The 22,820-nt window shown below is 45.8% G+C and overlaps 1 protein-coding gene across 3 annotated transcripts in view; it reads left to right on the top strand.

Moving 5' to 3' along the window:
• Positions 1-1,894: 1,894 nt before the first annotated feature.
• The window catches only part of CCNI (cyclin I), a 581,782-nt gene continuing 560,856 nt past the window's right edge, over positions 1,895-22,820 (top strand). The window contains exons 1-2 of one of the 3 annotated variants that reach the window (XM_086961793.1): positions 1,895-2,193; positions 3,173-3,326. In XM_086961793.1, the coding sequence (XP_086817919.1) occupies positions 3,216-3,326 (111 nt within the window). In that variant the 5' untranslated portion in view covers positions 1,895-2,193; positions 3,173-3,215. The remainder of the gene's footprint in view (positions 2,194-3,172; positions 3,327-22,820) is intronic. The other 2 variants (XM_086961795.1, XM_086961794.1) reach the window with 2 other exon arrangements.

Genomic DNA, 22,820 nt, shown 5'->3' with positions numbered 1-22,820 from the left:
GATTTAGTAAGGGGCACCAGAAAATGCTCCCAAAGACCTTTGGAATGCGGCTTATGGCCATTAAATGTGAGGCATTCAAGTGCGAAGCTGGCATCTGACATCGGACTTGAAAGCAGCGGCCTCACTTCCTGCTCCTCCTCTTACAACAATTAACTTTCGTTATCGCTCACACCCCATATGCTCATTCCCTTTCTCCCTTCCTTTGATGTCTGCTTTTCTTGTTGTTTACAAACCATTGCGTTGGTTCACTCGCTCACAATTTCCGATTAGAAAACACGCACGCCCGCATGACTACCCTTCTTCCTGTTTTCATCATTCATTCATATCCACTCACCCTGAGAACGGAACGCGCATACTGTCGCAGCAGAGCGTGCTCGCACTGATACGAGAGCATGCATACTCTAGTATCAAAGCACTTACAGTGCTGCACGCCTCACACTGCTGCACGCCTCACACTGCTGCATGCCTCACACTGCTGCACACTGCTGCATTACACACACTGCTGCATGACACTGCTGCACACCTCACACTGCTGCATTACTCACACTGCTGCACGCCTCACACTGCTGCATGCCTCACATTGCTGCATTACACACACTGCTGCATGACACTGCTGCACACCTCACACTGCTGCATTACTCACACTGCTGCATGCCACACACAGCTGCGTGCCACACACTGCTGCACGCCTCACACTGCTGCATGCCAGACACTGCTGCACGCCACACACTGCTGCACGCCTCACTGCTGCACGCCTCACACTGCTGAACACCACACAACACCAACACATCACTCAGGGACACCACCATATCACTCTAGGACACCACCATATCACTCAGGGACACCACCACATCACTCAGGGACACCACCACATCACTCTGGGGCACCACCACATCACTCACAGACAGCACCACATCACCCAGGAACACCGCCACATCACTCTGGGACACCACCACATCACTCTGGGACACCACCACGTCACTCATCCCAACCACATTATCCCTCAGCACCACAACAGCAACACTCAATACCACAACAGTACTGTCCTTGCTTGCTACCAACAAGCATTGCCATAGCCAATAGGACTCGCATTAGGAAATTGTAAGCTATTGGCTTTGTGAATAACAATGCTATTAATTTATATATTTTCAAAGCCAACATATATTATGTCATTTACAATACCAATAGCTCACACTTTCCTAATGCGAGAACGATTGCATTGGAAATGCTTGTTTATTTTAAATCTCCCTCGTTCCTGTCCTGTAAAATGTTGGCATGTATGCATGTAAAGCAACCCATTCATTTCGGATCGAGTTTGTGCTATATCAAACTGCAAAATAAAAAAAAATCTCCGTATAACCGATTATGGCAAGACGAGAACAGAAAACATTTTGCACGTCTGCAGGGCACAAGAAAGCCATAAAACGTAGAATGGTTTTGTTGACAGCGGCAGAAAAAAAGAGCCCGCCTCGAGACGTTGGAAATAAAGGCAGGACTAACGTACAAACATCTTTAGCGGGTGTATTTCGTCACTTGAAGATTTAGCCATTGATCCCAAAACTCCGAGTTTCTACCAAGGAAAATCAATGCAAACATATGTATGTATGCATATATATTTATATATATACGTCAATAAAGCGAGAGATTTATACAAACTAGTCATAGTATTGAGCTAGTACAGGGATCCGCGTATCTAACCAGTTTTTAAATACTTATCCTTTGAAATTCTTAAGTTCATGAGAGTAGCACGATTAAGTCACGATTAAGTCACACTTATGTATTTTCAACTTGGAAAGCAGTAAGAAAGGACTGTATAACACGCTTGTAAACACGGCGCCGTAACCAGCTTTTGTAGAGCCTTTGTCCCTCTTTGGTTTTTATACATTTTGACCGTGATTAAGAATCCTTCCGCGGACAGCCGGTCCTTTTTTTTATCCCCGCCCCCTGGCAGTGCCTGCTCTGCGTCTTACCTTTTCCTAGCTTTATATATTTTTATATAATTACCCCCTTTTATTTTTTTAATCCCCTATCCCGCAGGCCCCGTGTCCACTGCCAGGATGCGCCCCCAGTCCAATAGCAAGATGCAGGAAGCAGCCTGAATATTTTTTCCTTGTATTAAGATATTTAACGTTATTTTTAATGGACCGGATGAGCTCCAAATGCAACTGTGAATTTTACAGGTTTGCAGGGGAGGTAAGAGGTTTAAGTGGAACTTGGGGGTAGGGAATCGAAAGGGGGCGGGGATTGGGGGGTCGGGCAGTCCTTGACCCTTCCGATCTTTGGTGATTAATAGTTTTACGCGGAATGCACCCATTTTCTAATAGCAAATGCAACAATCATACGTTAATTATATTCGAAAAGATCAGACATGGGCTGGTACGGCAAATGGTACGACTAGCGTATTGCGGTTCAAAATACGAAGATTCACAGTACCTAACTAGTATAGTTTTTTTTTTTGCAGATTTTTTTGTAGGTTTGCATTATGTGTCCCCGAAATTTACGGTGCTTTACCTTTGTGGACGTTGCTTTACATGTGTGGCGTCACTTATAAATGTACTTGATTAGAGTGACGTCACAAAGGATTTCTGGCATCGTTGAGGTATTAGGTACCCTGAATCTATATTGATGGATACCACTTTTATGTAGATGCCACGAAGAAGCGATACGCAAGTGACATGTTTACAAATAAAGTTTAAACCTCATAACTTTGGCACCTCGCCAGGTGTAGTATGCACTATATATGTGCTAATTCAGTGTTGATAACTAGAATGAAACCGAATCAAACTGGAATTTGTGAAGGGCCATCTCATGCCTTTTTATTTATCTGAAGTGTCAGCGAGTACGATGTGTCTGCATATCTGTTGGGACTCTGTAATCCATATTTGCTATAGTATTTTCTAGATTAATGCCATTGAGTGTTTTTTTTTATTACATTTAAAGTGGCCCAGCATTCGCACAACGTTGTTTTCCTATTGTTGCCTGTCATTTGGGTATTCTTTCACTCGAACAGCATTTAGGTATTCTTTCACTCGAACAGCAAACATTACAGTTTGTGAAAATCACCCACCGTTTGGACACAAAATCGCGTAGAAAGCTCAATCCTAGTTCGCATTTGTCTAAATATGGATCTGATGTACCAAAGCACATTTCTGCTTCTACTTTACTTTCTCAGGTAGTCGTATCCAGCCGGGAGGCAGGCGTATCCAAGGGGTACCATGAAGTTTTCAGGTCCCCTGGAGAGCCAGAGATTGTCATTTCTTTTAGAAGTGGCAATTTCTAAAGAAGCCCAGATGGGGAAGGTGTACGTGCCCAAAATTCTCAATCAGGTAATGTTTTCCTTTTTTTTGTTGCAGTTGTTGTGCCATGTCCATAATAATAACCACCTGTTTAAGGTCGTCACCAGAAGTTACTTGTGGGTGTTACACCTTACAGTTTTTGTTCTGGTCAGCCCAAAGGAAAAAAATTATATCACTGCCAGAGGCCTATAGCTCTCTTTTGGGTGTATATATTCCTAACCCGGAGAATTCATATTATGTCTGTTAACCTTAAGGACTGAAATACATTTTCCAAAATACTGTTTTCAGAAATATTTTCTGTTCAATATTGTGATTACAAATCTGCAAATGTGGCAAACATTAAAACTCATAATGCTGGAACATTCTGGAAAATATGTCTCAAACTTGTGCTGTTGGTTTATTTAACATCGAAATTCACACGAGTGAATTGTGCTGTTAGAGGAAAATATATCTATTAAAGAAACACCAAGAATGACAAGTTAACAATTGAATATGGGTTTATTACAAAACTGTACTGAGGATCAGTCACTACAGGAGAGATCAGTTAACCTCAAGGGAGATACAACTCGATGTCTCTGCCCCAGCTTAGAATCAGCTGTATTTATTCCTCCAAACCACAAGAGAAAAAAGTTAAAAGCATAGGATGTACGTCCCAAAAGAGTAGATTAAAACCAGCAGGAACAACAATTTCCTGAAAACAAAGCACATATAGATATTGGCCACATGGCCCTCGCATCTCATATTGGCGGAAACCCCCTCAGTTGTTTTCCTGTTGTCGGACTTAAAACGTTATTAACAACTTTTACACAGATCTTTTTTCCTGTGAAGCAAGTGATTACGCTTTTTGGCCATGCTTATCTGACCTCTGACCTGTGGTTTCATCCATCATGCCAACCATCATGTAAGTGTGACATGTGGTTTTCAACTGAAGCGACTTATGAGCAGGGGCAAGATTTGCAGCTGGGCCAGTCCATCCTGTGTATGCGCTTAATCTATGTGTGCATGCATTAGTAACACAGTTGCAAAAGACATGATTGACACCTTCCAGCTCAGTCTCTTAAGCAGATGGACTTGTGGTTTTTGTAGTTCCAACATTTATAACACTACTGGTTTCCAGAGTCTGGAAGAAGATATGATCTACTCTTCATGCAGTAGCTTATCTTTGTGACTGCAGGCCATTTCCTGACCTTTCAACAAACTGTCTGCCCTGATAAGTTCAGCTAAACTCCATGTTATTTTTAACATGCTTTTTCTGACCTATTTCTCCTGCATAGGCCTGGGCCTGTATTTCTACTGAGTCCTAAAGCTGCTTTTAACTTGAAACTTCTGCATACATGTAGGCCTTAATGCAGGCCTTAACTGTGTGTGTGTTTGCACAAAATGTAGCCTATTGTTCCCTTTATCATTCCCCCCTCTAGTTGATTCTTCGACTACTTCTTCTCCTAATCTCCCATCCTTGAAGGGAATCTCCTCATATATAATACCCTGTTCTAAGACACCTGTGGTGCTTTTCCTGACCAAGAATGCTCCTCCCACACTAGTTGTCACCTTTTTTAGGTCTCGCCTGTCGATGCGCATGCGCATCGAGCAAGGCGAGAGTATTGCGAGTTATCCACTCTTTATCTACACTGCAAGGAATCGTGGCGATTCCTTGCAGTGCCCGTGACTTTTAAGGTCAATGCGCATGCGCATTAAGCTTATGCGCATGCGCATTGACCTTAAAAGTCACGGGCGCGTGCATGTCCGTCTTTGTTTACCCGCTCCGCCCCCTCCCGCCGTGTCGCCTTGCCTACTCTCTTCCACAGCCTCCCCCAGCTCCGCCCCCTCACTACTTGTTTATCCTGACTCTGAAAGATGGGCTACTTTACTCTTTATTTTTTCATTTTTTATTTTTGAGGCCCCGCGTTTTCCCTCTGTAAGATCGCCGTTTTCTATACAAGCAATTTTCAACCTTCGTTCAGTTAACAGCTTTACCTGTGATTTATGATCTACGGCCGCCATCTTTCCTCTCTAGAAAGTGCTGGTTTACGTTCTAGCATTCCGGTGAATCGTTATTACCAGGTGTACACACTTGTACGCAAGGCGTTTTGTATTTAAACCCTGCTCCAGACCTCGCCTCTACCGTTTCCGGCCTGCACGTTCGAGGGGCGTAGCGGCTGGCTTTCCGATCGGGCTGGACATCCGCTTTGTGTGAGGTAAGCACCCACTGTGGGGGTTCGAGTCTATCACTTTATTATCTCTGGCCTGATTCGCCTACTAGCAATACGTTCTTTGCTTTTTTTCAGGCTACCCATTACTACATGATGTCCTGAATCATAAGCTTCCGACTCCCGATAGTTACGCTGTTTATATTTCCGGTACACTGAATTAACATGGTAAATATATTTTGTGTGTGTACCCATATACACACCATGCTTTTTGGGATGCCTCCTTCGGACTCCTTTGTTATTGAGCCTGATTGCCTTTTTTCGATAGTTCTCTTATGTGTGTCATTGCTCCTTTACCGGTCAGAATACTTTGTTTCACATTGCTTTGTTTATCGTCTTCAGATTTGCCCGTATTTTTCTCCCTCTAGGTCCAGATTTCGCATTGACCCCTGGTGCCCCTCAGGTCCCGATTCTTAAGCCTCACTGTGTATAGCTGCTATTTTATCGTTTTCCTGCAATCTGTCTGTACCTTTGGGTGATTGCTTATTCAGGACTTACGACTAATATTTACAGTAAACTTCCTCATTTCATCCTCGATTCTCTGCTATTTAGATACCAGGGAGTCTTTAAAGGCGCCCTGCACTTTCTACATTATAGAATAGAGACTTTTGTTTTCCCACATTGGACACCAACCCCTCACCCTCACTCACCCTCACTCACCCTCAACCCCTCACCCTCACTCACCCTCAACGCCTCACCCTCAATCACCCTCAACCCCTCACCCTCACCCACCTTCACTCACCCTCACTCACCCTCACCCTCACTCACCCTCACTCACCCTCACTCACCCTCACTCACCCTCACTCACCCTCACTCACCCTCACTCACCCTCACTCACCCTCACCCACCCTCAACCCCTCATCCTCACTCACCCTCACTCACCCTCACTCACCCTCACCCACCCTCAACCCCTCATCCTCACTCACCCTCAACCCCTCACCCTCACTCACCCTCAACCCCTCACCCTCACTCACCCCCACTCACCCTCAACCCCTCACCCTCAACCCCTCACCCTCAACCCCTCACCCTCACCCTCACTCACCCTCTCACCCTCACCCTCACTCACCCTCACTCACCCTCACCCACCCTCAACCCCTCATCCTCACTCACCCTCACTCACCCTCACTCACCCTCACCCACCCTCAACCCCTCATCCTCACTCACCCTCAACCCCTCACCCTCACTCACCCTCAACCCCTCACCCTCACTCACCCCCACTCACCCTCAACCCCTCACCCTCAACCCCTCACCCTCAACCCCTCACCCTCAACCCCTCACCCTCACCCTCACTCACCCTCTCACCCTCACCCTCACTCACCCTCACCCCCTCACCCTCAATCCCTCACCCTCAATCCCTCACCCTCAATCCCTCACCCTCAATCCCTCACCCTCAACCCCTCACCCTCAACCCCTCACCCTCAACCCCTCACTCACCCTCAATCCCTCACCCTCAACCCCTCACCCTCAACCCCTCACCCTCAACCCCTCACCCCCTCACCCTCACCCCCTCACCCTCACCCCCTCACCCTCACCCCCTCACCCTCACCCCCTCACCCTCACCCCCTCACCCTCACCCCCTCACCCTCAACCCCTCACCCTCAACCCCTCACCCTCAACCCCTCACCCTCAACCCCTCACCCTCAACCCCTCACCCCCTCACCCTCAACCCCTCACCCTCAATCCCTCACCCTCACTCACTCACACTCACCCACCCTCACTCACACTCACCCACCCTCACTCACACTCACCCACCCTCACTCACACTCACCCTCACTCACCTTCACCCTCACTCACCCTCAACCCCTCACCCTCACTCACCCCCACTCACCCTCAACCCCTCACCCTCCCTCACCCTCCCTCACCCTCACTCACCCTCAACCCCTCACCCTCACTCACCCTCAACCCCTCACCCTCAATCCCTCACCCACACTCACCCACACTCACCCCCACTCACCCTCACTCACACTCACACTCACCCACCCTCACCCTCACTCACCCTCACTCACCCTCACTCACCCTCACTCACCCTCACTCACCCTCACCCTCACTCACCCTCAACCCCTCACCCTCACTCACCCTCAACCCCTCACCCACCCTCAACCCCTCACCCTCAACCCCTCACCCTCAACCCCTCACCCTCAACCCCTCACTCGCCCTCACTTACCCTCACCCTCAACCCCTCACCCTCAACCCCTCACCCTCAACCCCTCACTCGCCCTCACTTACCCTCACCCTCAACCCCTCAGCCTCACCCTCACTCACCCTCAACCCCTCACCCTCACTCACCCTCACTCACCCTCAACCTCATGCTAAAGATTTAAAAAAAAAACCATAAACAATTCTAAAAGCACTAACTCTAATGCTGCGAGACCTATTGCATTTCTAATGCTTGTTTGTAACAGGCTAGTATCACCTGAAATACAAGGCACATTCAAAGCAATACAACAAAACAAGGCCTTGAACAGCCCCGACATCCAGGATGGCACCCAATCGAGCCAGCCTTCGAACCGCTCATCCGGAGCACCCCCCCTCTCCAACCATCTTCTTGTGTAGGTCATGCAGTGTCTGAATGGCCTCATCCATGTGCCATTGTCCTCTTGCACACTCCTCCTCATGGCTGTTGTTATCAACGTTATTCTGGTTCTGCTTCAATATCTAGTGCAGGGGAGCTCCCAGGGGGCATGAAAACCGCATCTGGGCCTAGCCAGACCATCTCCTCTCCCCCCCGGGTGCACCCTTTGTTGGCAACCCCTAATGACTGGCACCATGCTACTTATGACCACATGTGTCATTGAATAGTCTGTGTTCCTGTGGGGCTGTTTTCCCAAACCGCAGTGCCATAGTATTCTGCAGCTTGCTTTTTTCTTCCGCTGATGGTGAAACAAAGTCTCTTAGACAGCGCATGGGGTGGTCATACGAATCGGAGAAGTTCACTGCTGATATCACCAGGGAGGGTGTGTATACAGTCACAGACGCCATTCCAGTTCGGGGTCAGATGCATGTGAAGCTGAGTCCCGTACTGACAAAATTGGTCCAACAGGCTGGCGGTGCCCCCCGCATGTCAGCGTCTTCTACAGTGGTGTTGCAGTTGAGGTTACTTCACCTTTGCTGTCCTATTTCCTCTGAAACAAAGAGAAAACTGAGTTCATTTTACTGCTATTCTAGAGTGGTGTGTTTTAGTTCTTGTCCAAATATATCTCTATATGTTTACTTTCCATATTAGCTAAAACTGTCCTATTATGTTACCAAATCTTAAAGGGCTACTTGTCCCTGCCATTCTACAATGATACAACTCTACATATGAATGTGACACCGGCATGTCATTTATCATTGGCAAATACTGATCCTGTACTACATTCAGATGATGGTTGAGTTACCTCTAAAATACCCAAGTCTAATATCCCTTTTCCCCCCACTTTGGCCAATCTCTCTTATGACCTGTTTCCTTCATTCTTGATATCTGATCTCTTTTCTTTAGTATATCTGTCAAAGTCAGTAGTACTTCAGCCATGGTATCAAATCTTGTTGTTTTAACTTGCGTAGTAATGGGGCTAAGATGTGTTGGTTGCAGCTGTGCTTTTATTGTAAGTAAAAAGGTGCAAAAGACAGTGAGTAAAAGCTTGGGAACACCTCTTTAGGGTAATGCAAATTATCTACTGCAGCAACATAGGGGATGAGGGAGCATACATAAACACTGGTATTGGCTGTGGATTTGCCTTTACTAAGCATGTGGTGGTACCTGGTACCACATATCTTCAAAACAAAGCAGTGTAGAGAAGATCATGGTCAGAATCATTATCAGCTGTTTTGCACATGCATATAATAGAAACAGACAAGGGTTAACAAGCATCAGTATTAGCGCACCGAGAAGGAAAAAATAAAATTAAAGCACATAACTTTAAATAAATGTGTCTTGTTGAAGCGGTGGAAGGAGGCTTTACTCCTGTTGCTTCTCCTGTTCTCCCCCTCTTTTTCCTGCTTGGTGTCCAAAGGGATGGATATCACAGCTAGGGCTAGGCAGATGTTGGGGTGAGACAGAAATCCATTGCTTGTAGCTGCAAATTTTTCACTGCAGGCAACTGTGCTGTCAGAATCTCTCCACTGGTGAAACAGTTTCTAATGCAAATTAGAGTTTCAATGGCAAGGATGTCAGTTAGTCATGCACTGGAGGGGCATCATCTGGAGGGGCTTTGACGCGCATGGCAGCTACATTGTACCCCGTTTCGATTCGAACTTTGACACTTGTGTTAGGTGAGACAAATAAACATACATTTAAGTTTGTACTATTTCAGGTGCACTCTGTCTGTCACCTATGTCTAGTTAGTAGCACAGTGATGTTCTTCCTTCCCTCTGTAACTATCTGATGTGGGGTCAAATGGTTGTCGGACCTGAGGTGTTTCTCAAGGTGAGCAGTGCTAATGGGAGTCAGTACAACCATTTCTTTTCCAATGTTACACACAGTTTACTTATTGTGTGTTTTAAGAGGTAATTTAAGCACACCAAAATGTTGTTACTTTGGGGGTGGTAAGCTAACAAGAGTTTGTTTGTCATTCTTAACAAAGTAGTGAGATGGGAGAAGATATTATTGAAAGAAATGCGTACGCCAAAATCATATTTAATCTCCTGGGGAATGCCCAACTGGAGCATTACCTCACCAACCAGAATATTACAAGCAAACTTGGCATCACAATGGACATGAGTTCTTACTTTATCACTGGTGGCCACTGGTGTGAAAATGTTTGTTGGCACTCCCCAATGACCACCTCTGCCACTGATTCCCTCACTACCAACCCTTAACTGTGCCCCTTAAGTCTCCATAAACACTCTCTCTCAGATGCATTTAATGAATTCTCATACCAGGGTAGGGTGTCAAAATACTCTACACTCACATTACATAGACACAATCAGTCACACGTGTAAATCAATGTATAAGAAATGTTTCATGAGACAGAGAACTACAAGGTGTAGGAGTTACAAGTCATCCATACAGATACTCTCTCCCACACTCATCTGTCCTCTTGTCCACTCGACCGCACTAGCTCCTCCTAGGACGGCAATAACAGGCTCACTCACAGCAGGCAAGTTGGGCTGCCAAAATTAGTGGACGTGCTTCAGGTCCTCCCATGGAAGCCCCCAGAAGATATTGCTCCGGACCAGGTCTTCACACTCGTTCCCGCTGAAACGCTGCCGTATTCAGAGAGAGGTGGTAGTGGACGCCGTGGTGGCGGCTCACCCCTGGCCTACCTGCTCTTTAGCTTGCCGTTTCACCTCACCGAGTCCCTCTGAGCCCCTCCGAGGCTCCCCGCGGATCCCCACAGCCCAAGCTGCGCACCGCGCAGAAAAAGTGCTGATAGTGAGTTGATGCACAGGTGCTAGTGAGGTCGAGACACATGAGCTGTCCCAGTGATGCCACGGTGCCTTGAGTAAGTAGATGCGACACACCGAGTGACTAATTAGCAGTGAGAAAAGACGGCGACAATCCCTGCTGAGGCAAGCGGAAGCGGGCAAATTACTGCGGTGCGAGGGGGAACCGCTACACAAGAGCAAGGGAACGTGAACCTGCAGGACCACAGCTAGTATTGGCGGGGAGGCGAATGCTGGGAAGTTGACTGTCTGTAACGCCCTCCCTAGCAGGCGAACGAAACCTGGTGCCGAACTGGCCGAGAATGCAGCTGCTCTATGGCTAGATGTGCATCTTGGGTTGGCCACTCTAAAAAGGAAGGGTGGGGTGATTGCGAAGTTGCTAATTTTAATAATGCTCACGCTGTTAGATTTCTACTGGGTCATCTAGGAAGTAGAAACCATTGGCGCTATCCTGAGAAAATCTCCCTTTTGCCTTTAGGTTTATTTGATAGAAACAATCGCCTTTCTTTGCAAGCGGGCAGGAGTAGTTCTGCACCACAACGCTCCACTGTTGGCCCCTTCAATCTCAACCTCGTTAATAGATTTGCTTCTCTGTCTGGTTGGGACTTGTGCGATTGACTGGCCCCTGTAGCTTTATCTGTAACTGAGGCACAAACTAACCAATCTATCCCCTCTGCTGGGATAGCTTCAAGTTCTCAGAGGGCTACAACTGAAGGGCCTGAGCATATGGAGGCTCCGTCATTAATGGATCGGGGGGAAGGTATAGCCACAAGCTTATTAAGCATGTTATCGTGGAATATTGCTGGCTTATTATCGAAGACCTCGTCCTCTGACTGGTCTAATTTCATCAAGACTCATGATATCATTGCCCTGCAGGAGACCTGGTCCTTGAGTACCATCTTTCGACCAGGTTATTTGGCCTTTGGTAAACCTGCTATTGCAAATCCCAAGGGACGCCCCTCGGGAGGTCTATTGGTTTGGATAAGACAGTGGGTGGGTCTTCAGAGAGAAGAACTTGGGATTGACAACCCAGACATCAAGCCTCTTAAAATAAATTTTGATCATGACCCTGGTTTTATATTGATTAACGTCTATGCCAGAGGTATGCCCGGTGGGAAAGCCTCATCGACTATCACTAGCTTAGAGCACTTTACCAAGTGAATGGAAGGATCAAGTAACTAGGTCATTAGGGCAGACCTACTTAGCGAATTGAAGGACAAGTGGGTGTGAGACGGAATAGAACTTGATGATGAGGACTGGCAATCGGCTGTGTCTTCTCCTAGAGTGGTCACCATTCCTGCATGGCTGCGGCTGGTTCAATTAAAAATATTACACAGGGCCTATGTTACGGGGCCCGCCTTGTACGGATATGTCTGTCTGATACCGGACTGTGTAGGCGGAAATGTGGTCTTGTGGGGACATTCCTCCATGTTATCTGGGAGTGTCAATATATTGCTTAGTATTGGAGTACGTTTCAAAACACTATTCATGAGGTTTTGGGGGTTTCCTTGCTACCAGAGGCGAGGAGGTGCCTCCTTAACATATTGGAACCTACCGACCTTAACACCACACAGACACAATGGGTTACATTGAGTTTCATTGTAGCGAAAAGGAATATAGCCCAGCAATGGGGATCAGAACAGCCTCCCACCCTTGAGATCGGGAAGAATAACTTAGATTGGAGCATGTTCCGGGAAAAGACTGTTTTTATAGCAAGAGGCCGCCCTCGAAAGTGGGCTTCAATATGGGGACCCTGGAATAAATATAGAGGGGAGATTTGTGTGCCACCCAGGAACGCTGTTTTTGATGTACCCCCATCCCCGTAGGGATTCTGACGTGTATGTACTCCTATATCCTGTACCCCAGTGGGTTATATGTTGAATGCGACATTACTCTTTTATACTGTTTTTTTTTAATTGATGCTTTGTTTCAATAAAAAGATTTGTTAAAAAAAAGTAACTGGGCCATTGTGGGGGAGTTCAACTGTACGTTTGAGCTGCTCGGCATAAAGCATACAAGCCTTACTAGCTAAGTGGATGCGAGCTGGGGTGTTCCGTCCTTAACGCTTCCCCCAATTAATAAATGGACGGAGGCAGTCCTCCAATTAAAAAGCTTGACACTGGAGGGTGGGCTCCGGGCACTTAATGGGAGAACCAAATCTGACGGTAATGGTAATCCCACTTTTAATAACGGGAGAAGAAGTAGCAGGATCAACTACGTTCTTATTAATTTAGAATTGTGGTCAAGACTAAAGGATATGGAGGTTGTAAAAAGACCAGAGAGCGATCATGACCCTTTGTCTGTAGCACTAGAGGTAAAGGGCTGCCCACTGCCGAGCTCGGGTTCGGAAATCGCCATGGCAGATGTTGTCATCCTTGATTGTCGAAGAGTAAAATGGGCATCGGTATCAGAGGATGAGGGCACCATGGTACAGATAAGATCCACTCTCGAAGAATCTCTTGTAGCCCTATCCAATCTTCGCTCCAGTGAGGCTAGCCATACTACTCTTATAGAGGCCCAGGAGTCCCTGTTTACTAAGCTGAAAAGCTATTTTACAATAACTGTAAAAAGGTTCATGGTCCCTCCCACTTTACAACGGGGAATGTAGGGGAGCTTTTAGACAATTGTTCCAAGCCATAAGGTGGGCTCTGTGCAGGAGATAAGGAAACTCAGGGCAGACTACAAGGACACCCAACATAGGGCAAAGAAAGCCTTCGATGAAAATAGATGGAGGGACCTCCTAGATGCAATCAATGGGAAAAACTGGTGTCAGTTTTGGCACATAATAAAATGTGGTAATAGCAGTGCTGGCCCGTCTCCAGTTAATAATGTTCCCCTTAGAAGCATGGGTCACGTATTATCAGGCCCAATTTTCATTCACCGAAAGTAGGCATAGGGTACCTGCCCTGTGTAGAGACGGACTCTGTCCTATCCTTTACATTAGTGGAAATCGAGAGAGCCATTGATGGAGTGGCTGCAGGTAGGGCACCTTGTCTGGATTGTATCCCGGCGGACATATATAAATCAGACCAGGAAAACTGGGTAAAATACATTCATATCCTTGCTAATGGTTTGGCCAGAGGTGCCTCTCCTGGCGTGGGGCTGTAATGTAATAATCCCCATATATAACAAGCATTTGCCGTGCAATAGGTCTCGCATTAGGAAAGTTTGAGCTATTGGTATTGTAAATGACACATTTTTTATTTATGTGTTGGTTTTGAAACTAGTGACATTAATAGTTTTGCCATTTACAATGCCAATAGTTGTAACTTTCGCAAATGTGACACCTGTAGCATTTGTAATGCAATATGTGTTGTATTTATGTGACTTAGATGTATTGATATTAGAAATAACAAAGGCTTTTAATTTTTTAAAATAATTAATACTTAAATCAAAGTTACTGTAATCTATAATGGCAATAGCTTAAACTTTTGTAAATAACTATTGTGAAGATTATGTTCAGTGTATTTTATTGTGACGAAAATCCAAGCACAGAAGTCAAAACATCTTTTTGTGACATTTGTATTAAACCTTGAAACATTGAGAGAACATATTTTTACCAGCTGTTGTTGAATGGTTGCACAGATTGATGCTGTGGTGGCGCTGAGTGATGTGGTGGCGACGAGTGATGCTGTGGTGTTCAGTGATGCTGTGGTAGTGCATAGTGATGTTGTGGTGTCCCTGAGTGATGTGGCCCCTGAGTGATGTGGCCCCTGAGTGATGTGGTGGTGCCCCTGAGTGATGTGGTGGTGCCCCTGAGTGATGTGGTGGTGCCCCTGAGTGATGTGGTGGTGCCCCTGAGTGATGTGGTGGTGCCCCCGAGTGATGTGGTGGTGCCCCGTAGTGATGTGGTGGTGCCCCGTAGTGATGTCCCGTAGTGATGTGGTGGTGCCTCCGAGTGATGTGGTGGTGCCCCCGAGTGATGTGGTGGTGCCCCCGAGTGATGTGGTGGTGCCCCCGAGTGATGTGGTGGTGCCCCCGAGTGATGTGGTGGTGCCCCCGAGTGATGTGGTGGTGCCCCCGAGTGATGTGGTGGTGCCCCCGAGTGATGTGGTGGTGTTCCTGAGTGATGTGGTGGTTGAGTCCCAGAGTAATGCGGTGGTGCCACTGAGTGGTGTCCCTGAGTGATGTGGTGGTGTCCCTGAGTGATGTGGTGAGTGGGGGTGTGAGTGAGGGTGAGAGGGGTGAGTGGGTGTGAGGGTGAGGGGGTGAGGGTGATAGGGGATGAGAAGGTGTGTGTGTGTGTGTGTGTGAGGGGTGGGGTAAGGGGGTGAGGAGGTGTGAGGGTCCGAAGTATTCCGCACCCACAATTTGGAACACCCTCTTAATCAGTTTAAGAAGCGCCCAATATCCTTTACTTCCACAATAATAAAAAAAAACTCAAGACCTACCTATTCACAAGATACCTCAGCTAAGAACTTTCAAGAAAAGTTACTATATCTCAAGGAACCAAGAGCTCACAAGACATTATATATACAGTACACACACACACATTACAACTGCCCAGTATGGTAAGTATGTCGCAGTAGCAGATGTTACATTAGTGTTTCTACATAAGAACCACCATGTCTACCTCCCTTCCACAGCAGCCGTCCCTGCTGATCTGCACATTTGATTGATTTTATGTTGTAGCTGTTGTAAACTGATGCATGTAAAGCATTCTAACACCTACTAGTGAAATGATGCTGTGGAAAACAACGTAAACAAACAAGATACTGATAACCTGGAAAAAGTCGTAAATGTAACCAACTGATTTTGGCCTCAGAAGTTCACGTGCCCACAATTCCAGATTTCACTCACTGGATCAGGCTCAAACCCCGAGCCAACTGAAACGCCCACACAGTAAGCTGTAACACAAAGACAAAAGACACACCTGGGCATTTGAAGTTCCACAACATGTTTTCAGGAGTCAGCAGCCAATTGAAAACACATTAATGCAAATACGCAAAGAAAACTTCTAATCCCGCAACTGAACTTCAGTAGCACGAACAGGAAGGAGAAGCCAGACAGGACCTGTAGTGTTTAAGAAAGAAAAATCTGAAAGGAACAGGGTGAGTGGGTGGGGGCCTGGAGGAAGTGAAAGGCATCGTCACCCATAGGAAGAAACAAAGAATTTGACATCAGTATGTAAGTTAGGGCTTCCTTTACACAGGGCTGTCACAAAAGTGTCTGTCCACAAAGCAAGCAAACAGCCCTTCAGAGGAAGCCAAACTTGCAAATAAAACGACAATTAATCTGGAGAATTTCAGAAGGAAATGTTAATAAGAGAAGCACAGGATTTACAGTAGACCAGTTATTAAATTGTTGATCAAGCTAGAATATACTGTACGCACGTGAGACTCGCAACCTTGAAGAATCAAGACTTACCCGAAGAGAGCTCAGAGCTGACTGACGGAGTTTCATACTTTACGGGATTTTACATCCTGTGACAGGCGCAGCTGTATAGGGTTCTACGCTGCACTTACCCTATGTGAGGGCTGACCGCACTAAGCTGTCCGCTTTACGTGTTCACCACACTTCAGCCTAACTACAGGCTTTGTCAATGCTTGCTTCATGCGTCTGCAGGATTCTGGCATAGGGAAGCTATGCTCCGGAACTGTTTTGCCTCAACAGAAATAAAGTGCTTTTATTGCACCGAGTAAGGCAGCTAATTCTGCTTTGTGGAAGCTTGCTGATAGCATCTTGTTAGGAGGCAACGTGCTGCAATGTTACCTAAAGCTGCATCACCAGCTTGTAAGCACTGTGCAGAATAGAGAGGCTCTTCTTGTGCCAACTTTTATGTAGGATCACAAAATCAATAGTCGAAAATATAACCACACATCTTTTTAAAAGTATGCTGAGCCTCAAACTGATAGGCGCGTTCCAAACTGCCCCAATGTTTACAGCTGAAAGAGCGCACTCACTAAAGAAAAGAAAAGGTCGGAGATGGATGGAAAGTGAAAGAAAGAAGAAAAAGGCCAGAGGAATAACGATGCGTGGTGAAAAAGAGATGGAGAAAGGTGGATAAGTGAGAAACAGAAAAAAGTTAGACGGAGTGAAGGAGAGTAATACAAATATAAACAGATAGGTAGAATGCAATTAGAAGAGATAAAGGAGGAAAGACGAAGAGTGAAACAAAGGATAAAAGTAGTGGAGAGAAGTGAAGATTTCGATAGGAATGGAGAACAAGCTCGTAATGCGGCATTGCCAGGAATAACGATGCGTGGTGAAAAAGAGATAGAGAAAGGTGATAAGTGAGAAACAGAAAGGCTCACTAGAGCGAGGCCAGCAAGTTCGGGAGCACATTCCTTTGAAGACTGAAGGGGGGGCGGGGGAGCGGCAGCCTTTGAAGTCTGATGCAGAGGCTCAGACAAATGGTGGTGTGCAAGCGGCTTCCTTTCAAGTCTGATGGGGGGGGGGGGCGGGGGAGCAAATGGCGAGCGCGCGCCCTGCGCACATGCACTGGCTATAATCAGCTTTCCAAAGCCCTCTTGGCAGGATTTTCCGGTGCCCCTCTATATCTCTTGCATAGCGATTGCTTACGCAATAGCTAGGCGAGACCTAAAAAGGGGATCGTGCTTGTCCCTCCAATTACAGGCCCATAAGCCTTATAGACACTCTTCAAAAAATTATGACGGGATTAGTGCAAAGTAGGGTAAATAGATGGCTAGATGAGAATGAAGTACTAACCACTTATCAAGCAGGTTTTCGCTCCCATGTTAGCACTATCAATCAAGTTTTTAGAATTATGTTGATATACTGGAATACAGTTGTCTTAGCAGGGGGGAAACTCTATGCAGCATTCTTAGACCTCAAATCTGCATTTGACTTAGTACCTCGACCCAAGATGTGGGATACCCTCAGGGAGGCAGGGATGCCTGCTGAAATTTTGTCATTTATTGTAAAACTCCATGAATCAACATACGCCCAAATACGTTGGGGTCCGCAGGGTGAGTTAACAGATCGCTTTCCTGTGAGCAAGGGAGTAAGGCAGGGGTGTGTCTTGGCCCCTACCCTCTTCTCATTGTTCATAAATAATGTTATCTCATATTACACTGATTTTCCTACGGACGCACCTACTCTTGCAGGATCCAGGGTTCTGTTTTTAATGTTTGCAGACGATACTTTAATGTTATCTAAGACCCAATCTGGTCTGCAACTTGCCCTTTATCGATTCACCTTGTTTTGTAATGACCATGACTTAGTAGTCAACGTCGATAAGATGAAGTTCATGGTCTTCCATAAACGAAAAGCAGTGCAAGCTAAAGTGGAAATTAACAATGTGTCCTTGGAACAAACTGACTCCTTTGCATATCTAGGCGTTACTTTGGGCAAACGTCTGAATTGGAAGCCACAATTAGATCTATTAGTCTTAAGGCATTACCAATTAGCAGGGGCCGTGTTGAAAGAATTCCGGTTGTCTCAAACCAAACCAGTTTGCCCGGCCCTATCCATATACCAAGGGAAGGTGAGAGCTTCAATGATATATGGGGCAGAACTGTCAGGGTTTGAAAATTTAGCACCACTAGTCTTAGCCCAGAATAAGTTTTTGAGGGCATTGACCAGCCTTCCTCAATCTTCCCCTGTTAAACCCCTACTAGTAGATCTAGGATGTACCCCTTTTGAGGAGGCTGCGGGTTTTAGACCACTTGCCTACTGGCGAAGACTCTGGGCTACCCCGGAGTTAGCTCCCTATGTAAAAGCAGTCAGGTTTACTGTAGAGGCTGATAAGGCTAACAAAATCCCCTGGCTAGGGAAAATAAAGGCATTGTTACTAGACATGGGACTTATCCATCTGTGGGAGGACCCAGTAGGGATTTCATTCCCATCATAAAAAGACCTCAAAATTCTATATAGGGAAAGGGTTAATGCAAAGTCTTTGTCCTCTGTTACTAGTGGTTCCCTTACATGCCTATTTTTAGATTTTAAACATGAGTATAAGCAGGAGGCCTATTGGGATATAATCACACGTCCTGGTGATAGAAAAGTGTTTAATCAATTTAGAGTAGGAACACTACCCATAAAAACCTTCACTAAAAAGTGGGGGGACGCCAGGCATATAAAATGTGAAACTTGTGTAACAGTGGATGAAACTCTATCGCATGTATTGTTTGTGTACCCTGCATACAAACGTCCACGACAGAAATGGCTCAAGCCGATTTGTATAAACCTTGGGACAAGATCAGGCAATACTGCTTTGCGTATTCTAAAAACCGGAACTACTGTAGCGATGGGTATTGCTATGGCTAAGTTTCTGAGTTGGACTTGGGTTCTCAGAAGGAAAAAGTCACATGGCAGTATGTAACTCTTTTCCTATATTTCGGTGTCTTTATGATCCCCCCTAGCCAGTTATCTTAAATACTGGAGACTAAAACCTACCCAATGTACCAATGTGGAGTTGTTTGCAGTTCATTCATTCTTTATTTCTTTATTTTTCCTCAAATAAGACTGCAGCCGTAGCCAATGCGTTTCGTCCTTCACAGACTTCTTCAGGGCAGAAAAAATAATGATTTTTTTGTCTTTAGCAGGTGTTTTAAGTCTCTACCCAATGGCATCCAACTTAATCTCAGATTGCCTTACAAATCCTCTGTCTTTTTTATATTCAGGGAAGCTTGTAGCAAGGGTGCTCCTGTATCTAATATTCAGTCATATATTGAAATCCCTGATATTAAGAACTAATTTAAGGCCGGCTCCGTAGCGTGGCGAGGACGCCACGCTACAGAGCCGGCCTTAAATTAAGCCAATGGTGAGTGTTGAACTACCAATGGCAAATCTATAAGTCAACAATCTACCCTTTAGCTCGGCCTCTTTGTGTAAGACCTCCCCTTAAAACCGCTGAGCCACCAGGATAGCAACCTCGGCTGTTTTAGTTGGACCTGAGGAAAAAACTGGGTTGGGAACTTCCGGGACCAGAGGCGGTGACAGTCTTTAGACAAGAGGTGCTTTTCCTGCAACAGGCAAATATCCGATTGGGTATGTTCCAGACACAAAAGAACCGCTCTGCGCTTCACCAGGCTATTGAGACCTCTCACATTTAAGGTGAGTATTTTAAGCATGGTAGCAGACATTCACAATAGTAACAGTATAAAAAGCAATGGTGGGGCGCTGGATCTCTCACCTTAGAGTGCCAGGATGACGTGGACCTACGCTAACACTGAAAGGAAGGTGGACCAGGAACACTGGAACCCCCCCAAAAGTATAAAAAAGGAGAACAGTAACATATTGTCCATCATCCGTAGGTGATTGAAAGTGTGGCAAATTGGGGTAGTCGACCAAGATTCGAAAAGTCCCCTTCCCGCCAACGGCCGAGGGCATAGAACAAACAATCAGTCGCCCATTTGATATCGTAAATGTCAGGCCCAGTTCCGCAGGATTCAGTCGCAGCAGAATACATGGTCCACCTTCTGATATTACCAAGCTCCCTGATATGGGGATACCCCCCATGGTCTTTGAACTATCAGGTGAGGGAAAGGTAGGGAAGGGAACAGCGGAGAAATAGGACCTAAAACAACAAAAACAATGGTTTAATACATGTAAGTATTCTACTTTCATAAATTCTCACTAAAGACAACTTGAATGTACCTGGGTAATTAATGCTGAGAACCATGTTTATATTTGCTCCAATCAACTTGATGTAGGGCTACCTGTAAAGAAAGCATTCAAAAGCATGACTTCATACCCATTCACTCATGGTTTATAAACATCCAGTACTGATGTATGATCACCTACCCCTAGTTCAAAAGTATTGTCAAAATATAGAGTAATCTTCTGAAACCACATTTGTTCAAAATGGAATAGTCCTATAGCGCTAAGCAGGGTTGACTTCACCACTGAATACGTTTATAGCATGTTCCCCATTGCAAAGGTGTTTTAAAATGTACAAAAATAGCCCCCCCCCAGGGCATGAAGAGTTAAACAAAATAAAGACTTGACAGTCAGTTCTTAATGTAACGGTAATATGCGGTTGCGACCACCACCGTACTCCGCTACTAAGAAGGATTCTCACTCCGATAAATAATAAGTAGCTGATCACAGAAATGAGTAGTTGCGACCACCACTACATTCTGTGTCCCAAAATGAACAGAACTGCTCACGGCATTATGCTGTTGCGAATACTGCCATAATCCACTGCAACCCAAATGAACAAAAGAGCTTCACCAGAAAGGGAGAAAGTAATACACGCTGCTCGGCAGATAGCGGTTAAGAGCACCGCTGGGTTTTGCCGACAGCCGTTTGAATTTTCACTGTGACAAAACAATCCATGGAACACAGTAATACGAGGCCGACCAATACCGCCGTATTCCGCTTCCGAAATAGAACACCATCCAAGGTACTCACGGGTAGGAACCAGAACCGGAAAAAAGAGTTGGTTCCCACTCCTCAAGACACTCCGGCGACGTCCTCTCTCTCTCAGCCGAGAAAGTAACTCCAGCAACAGATCAGATTACGCGTGTCTTCCAGCACAACTTCAAGCCTTAAATTCCACTGCCCCGAAAGGCATTCTGGGCAATGCAGTTTTTTATCCGCATATGTAGGCGCAACCAGCTCGATTCCTGACAGTATGTCCCCCTTCCTAGCGCTGGCTTCATTGGGAAACATCTGGAATGAACGAACCGCAACTGGCGCATGTACGTTGCTGCAAGGTTCCCATGAGTCATCCTCGGCTGTGTAACTCTTCCATGAAACCAAATACCACAACACTCTGCGGCGTATCTTGGAATCACGTATGCTCTTGACCTCCTATTCGAGACCCCCATCGCAGATCACCGGAGGAGGAGCACGTCGGCGAGCCCCCACAGCAGGTTTCAAAAGGCTACAATGAAACACAGGGTGGATCCTAAGGGAACCAGGCAATCTCAGCCTGTAAGTGACAGGGTTGACACGTCTCACTATGGCGTAGGGTCCAATAAACTTGGGATGAACAGGGGTGTGGAATTTTCCAAATAATCTAGTTGTCCCAAGGGACAAAATGCCACTGAGATCTACATGTCCTGTAAAATCCACTTGTCCCACCTACTCCCGCCCCACATCAAACATAAGGGCTCCGGCTGACCGAGAAATATTAATATATTTTTTTGCTTTATTAAAATCAGTAAAGCTGTGCAATAATAATGCTAAAGGAAAACTTGACAAGCGATATTATCCCTTTTATCCAAACATATAGAAATTGAATAGAAATACAACAATAAACGATTATGCATGGCAGGATGCTCTAATATTAGCAATACTTCAACAGTTATGATAGATGTGGCCTTTTATGTCCGCACACATGCTTTGTGCCTCCTTTTGTAAGCCAGAGATCAAGAGCTCTGCTGGGGTCATAATCCTCAAAGTTGGGTCCTTCTACCTTAAGAAGCATTAGATCTTGGAGAACATCTTGATTTAACCGTGTTCTTAGTGGGTTCTTAATGATATTCATGGCAGAAAACACACGTTCAGCTTCTGCTGTAGATACACTGAATGTGAACATCATCTCCACAAGCTTCAATATATTAGTCAACGAGTAAGGTTTTGTTGCTAGCAGGGTGGAATATGCAGGCAATACAGGAATACCTTTGGTCTGAAAGCTTTTCATATGGGTTTTAAGTCCACAAAACTCCTCTACAATTGCCAACCTCTCGTCTGTGGTGAAAAGTACCTCAAAATGTTGTACAATTGCCTCAATATCAGAGAGCCCATATGTATAGAGCTCCTCTCTACTTTCTGGCCACAGTGTATAATCGAATGACTGAAAACCTTGAACCGGCATGCAATTAAAATTTTCAAACCTCTTATCAATGTACTTAACCATACTGTCAATGAGCTCACTGTCACTTTGGATTGTTGCTGCTGGTGGGCAGTGTCCTGATAACTTTATTTCCCAGCCATCAGTAGAAATGTGTCCAAACTTCTTTTCTTCCGGGTGGTACAGTTTTTTAAACTGCTGCATATATTCACCCAGCTCACTCTTTAGGCCTACTAGGGTCAATGCACA

The sequence above is a fragment of the Lissotriton vulgaris genome, chromosome 3_1 (genome assembly GCF_964263255.1).
Source record: "Lissotriton vulgaris chromosome 3_1, aLisVul1.2, whole genome shotgun sequence".
Lineage (NCBI taxonomy): Eukaryota > Metazoa > Chordata > Amphibia > Caudata > Salamandridae > Lissotriton > Lissotriton vulgaris.
This window is presented reverse-complemented; position numbering and strand designations above follow the sequence as displayed.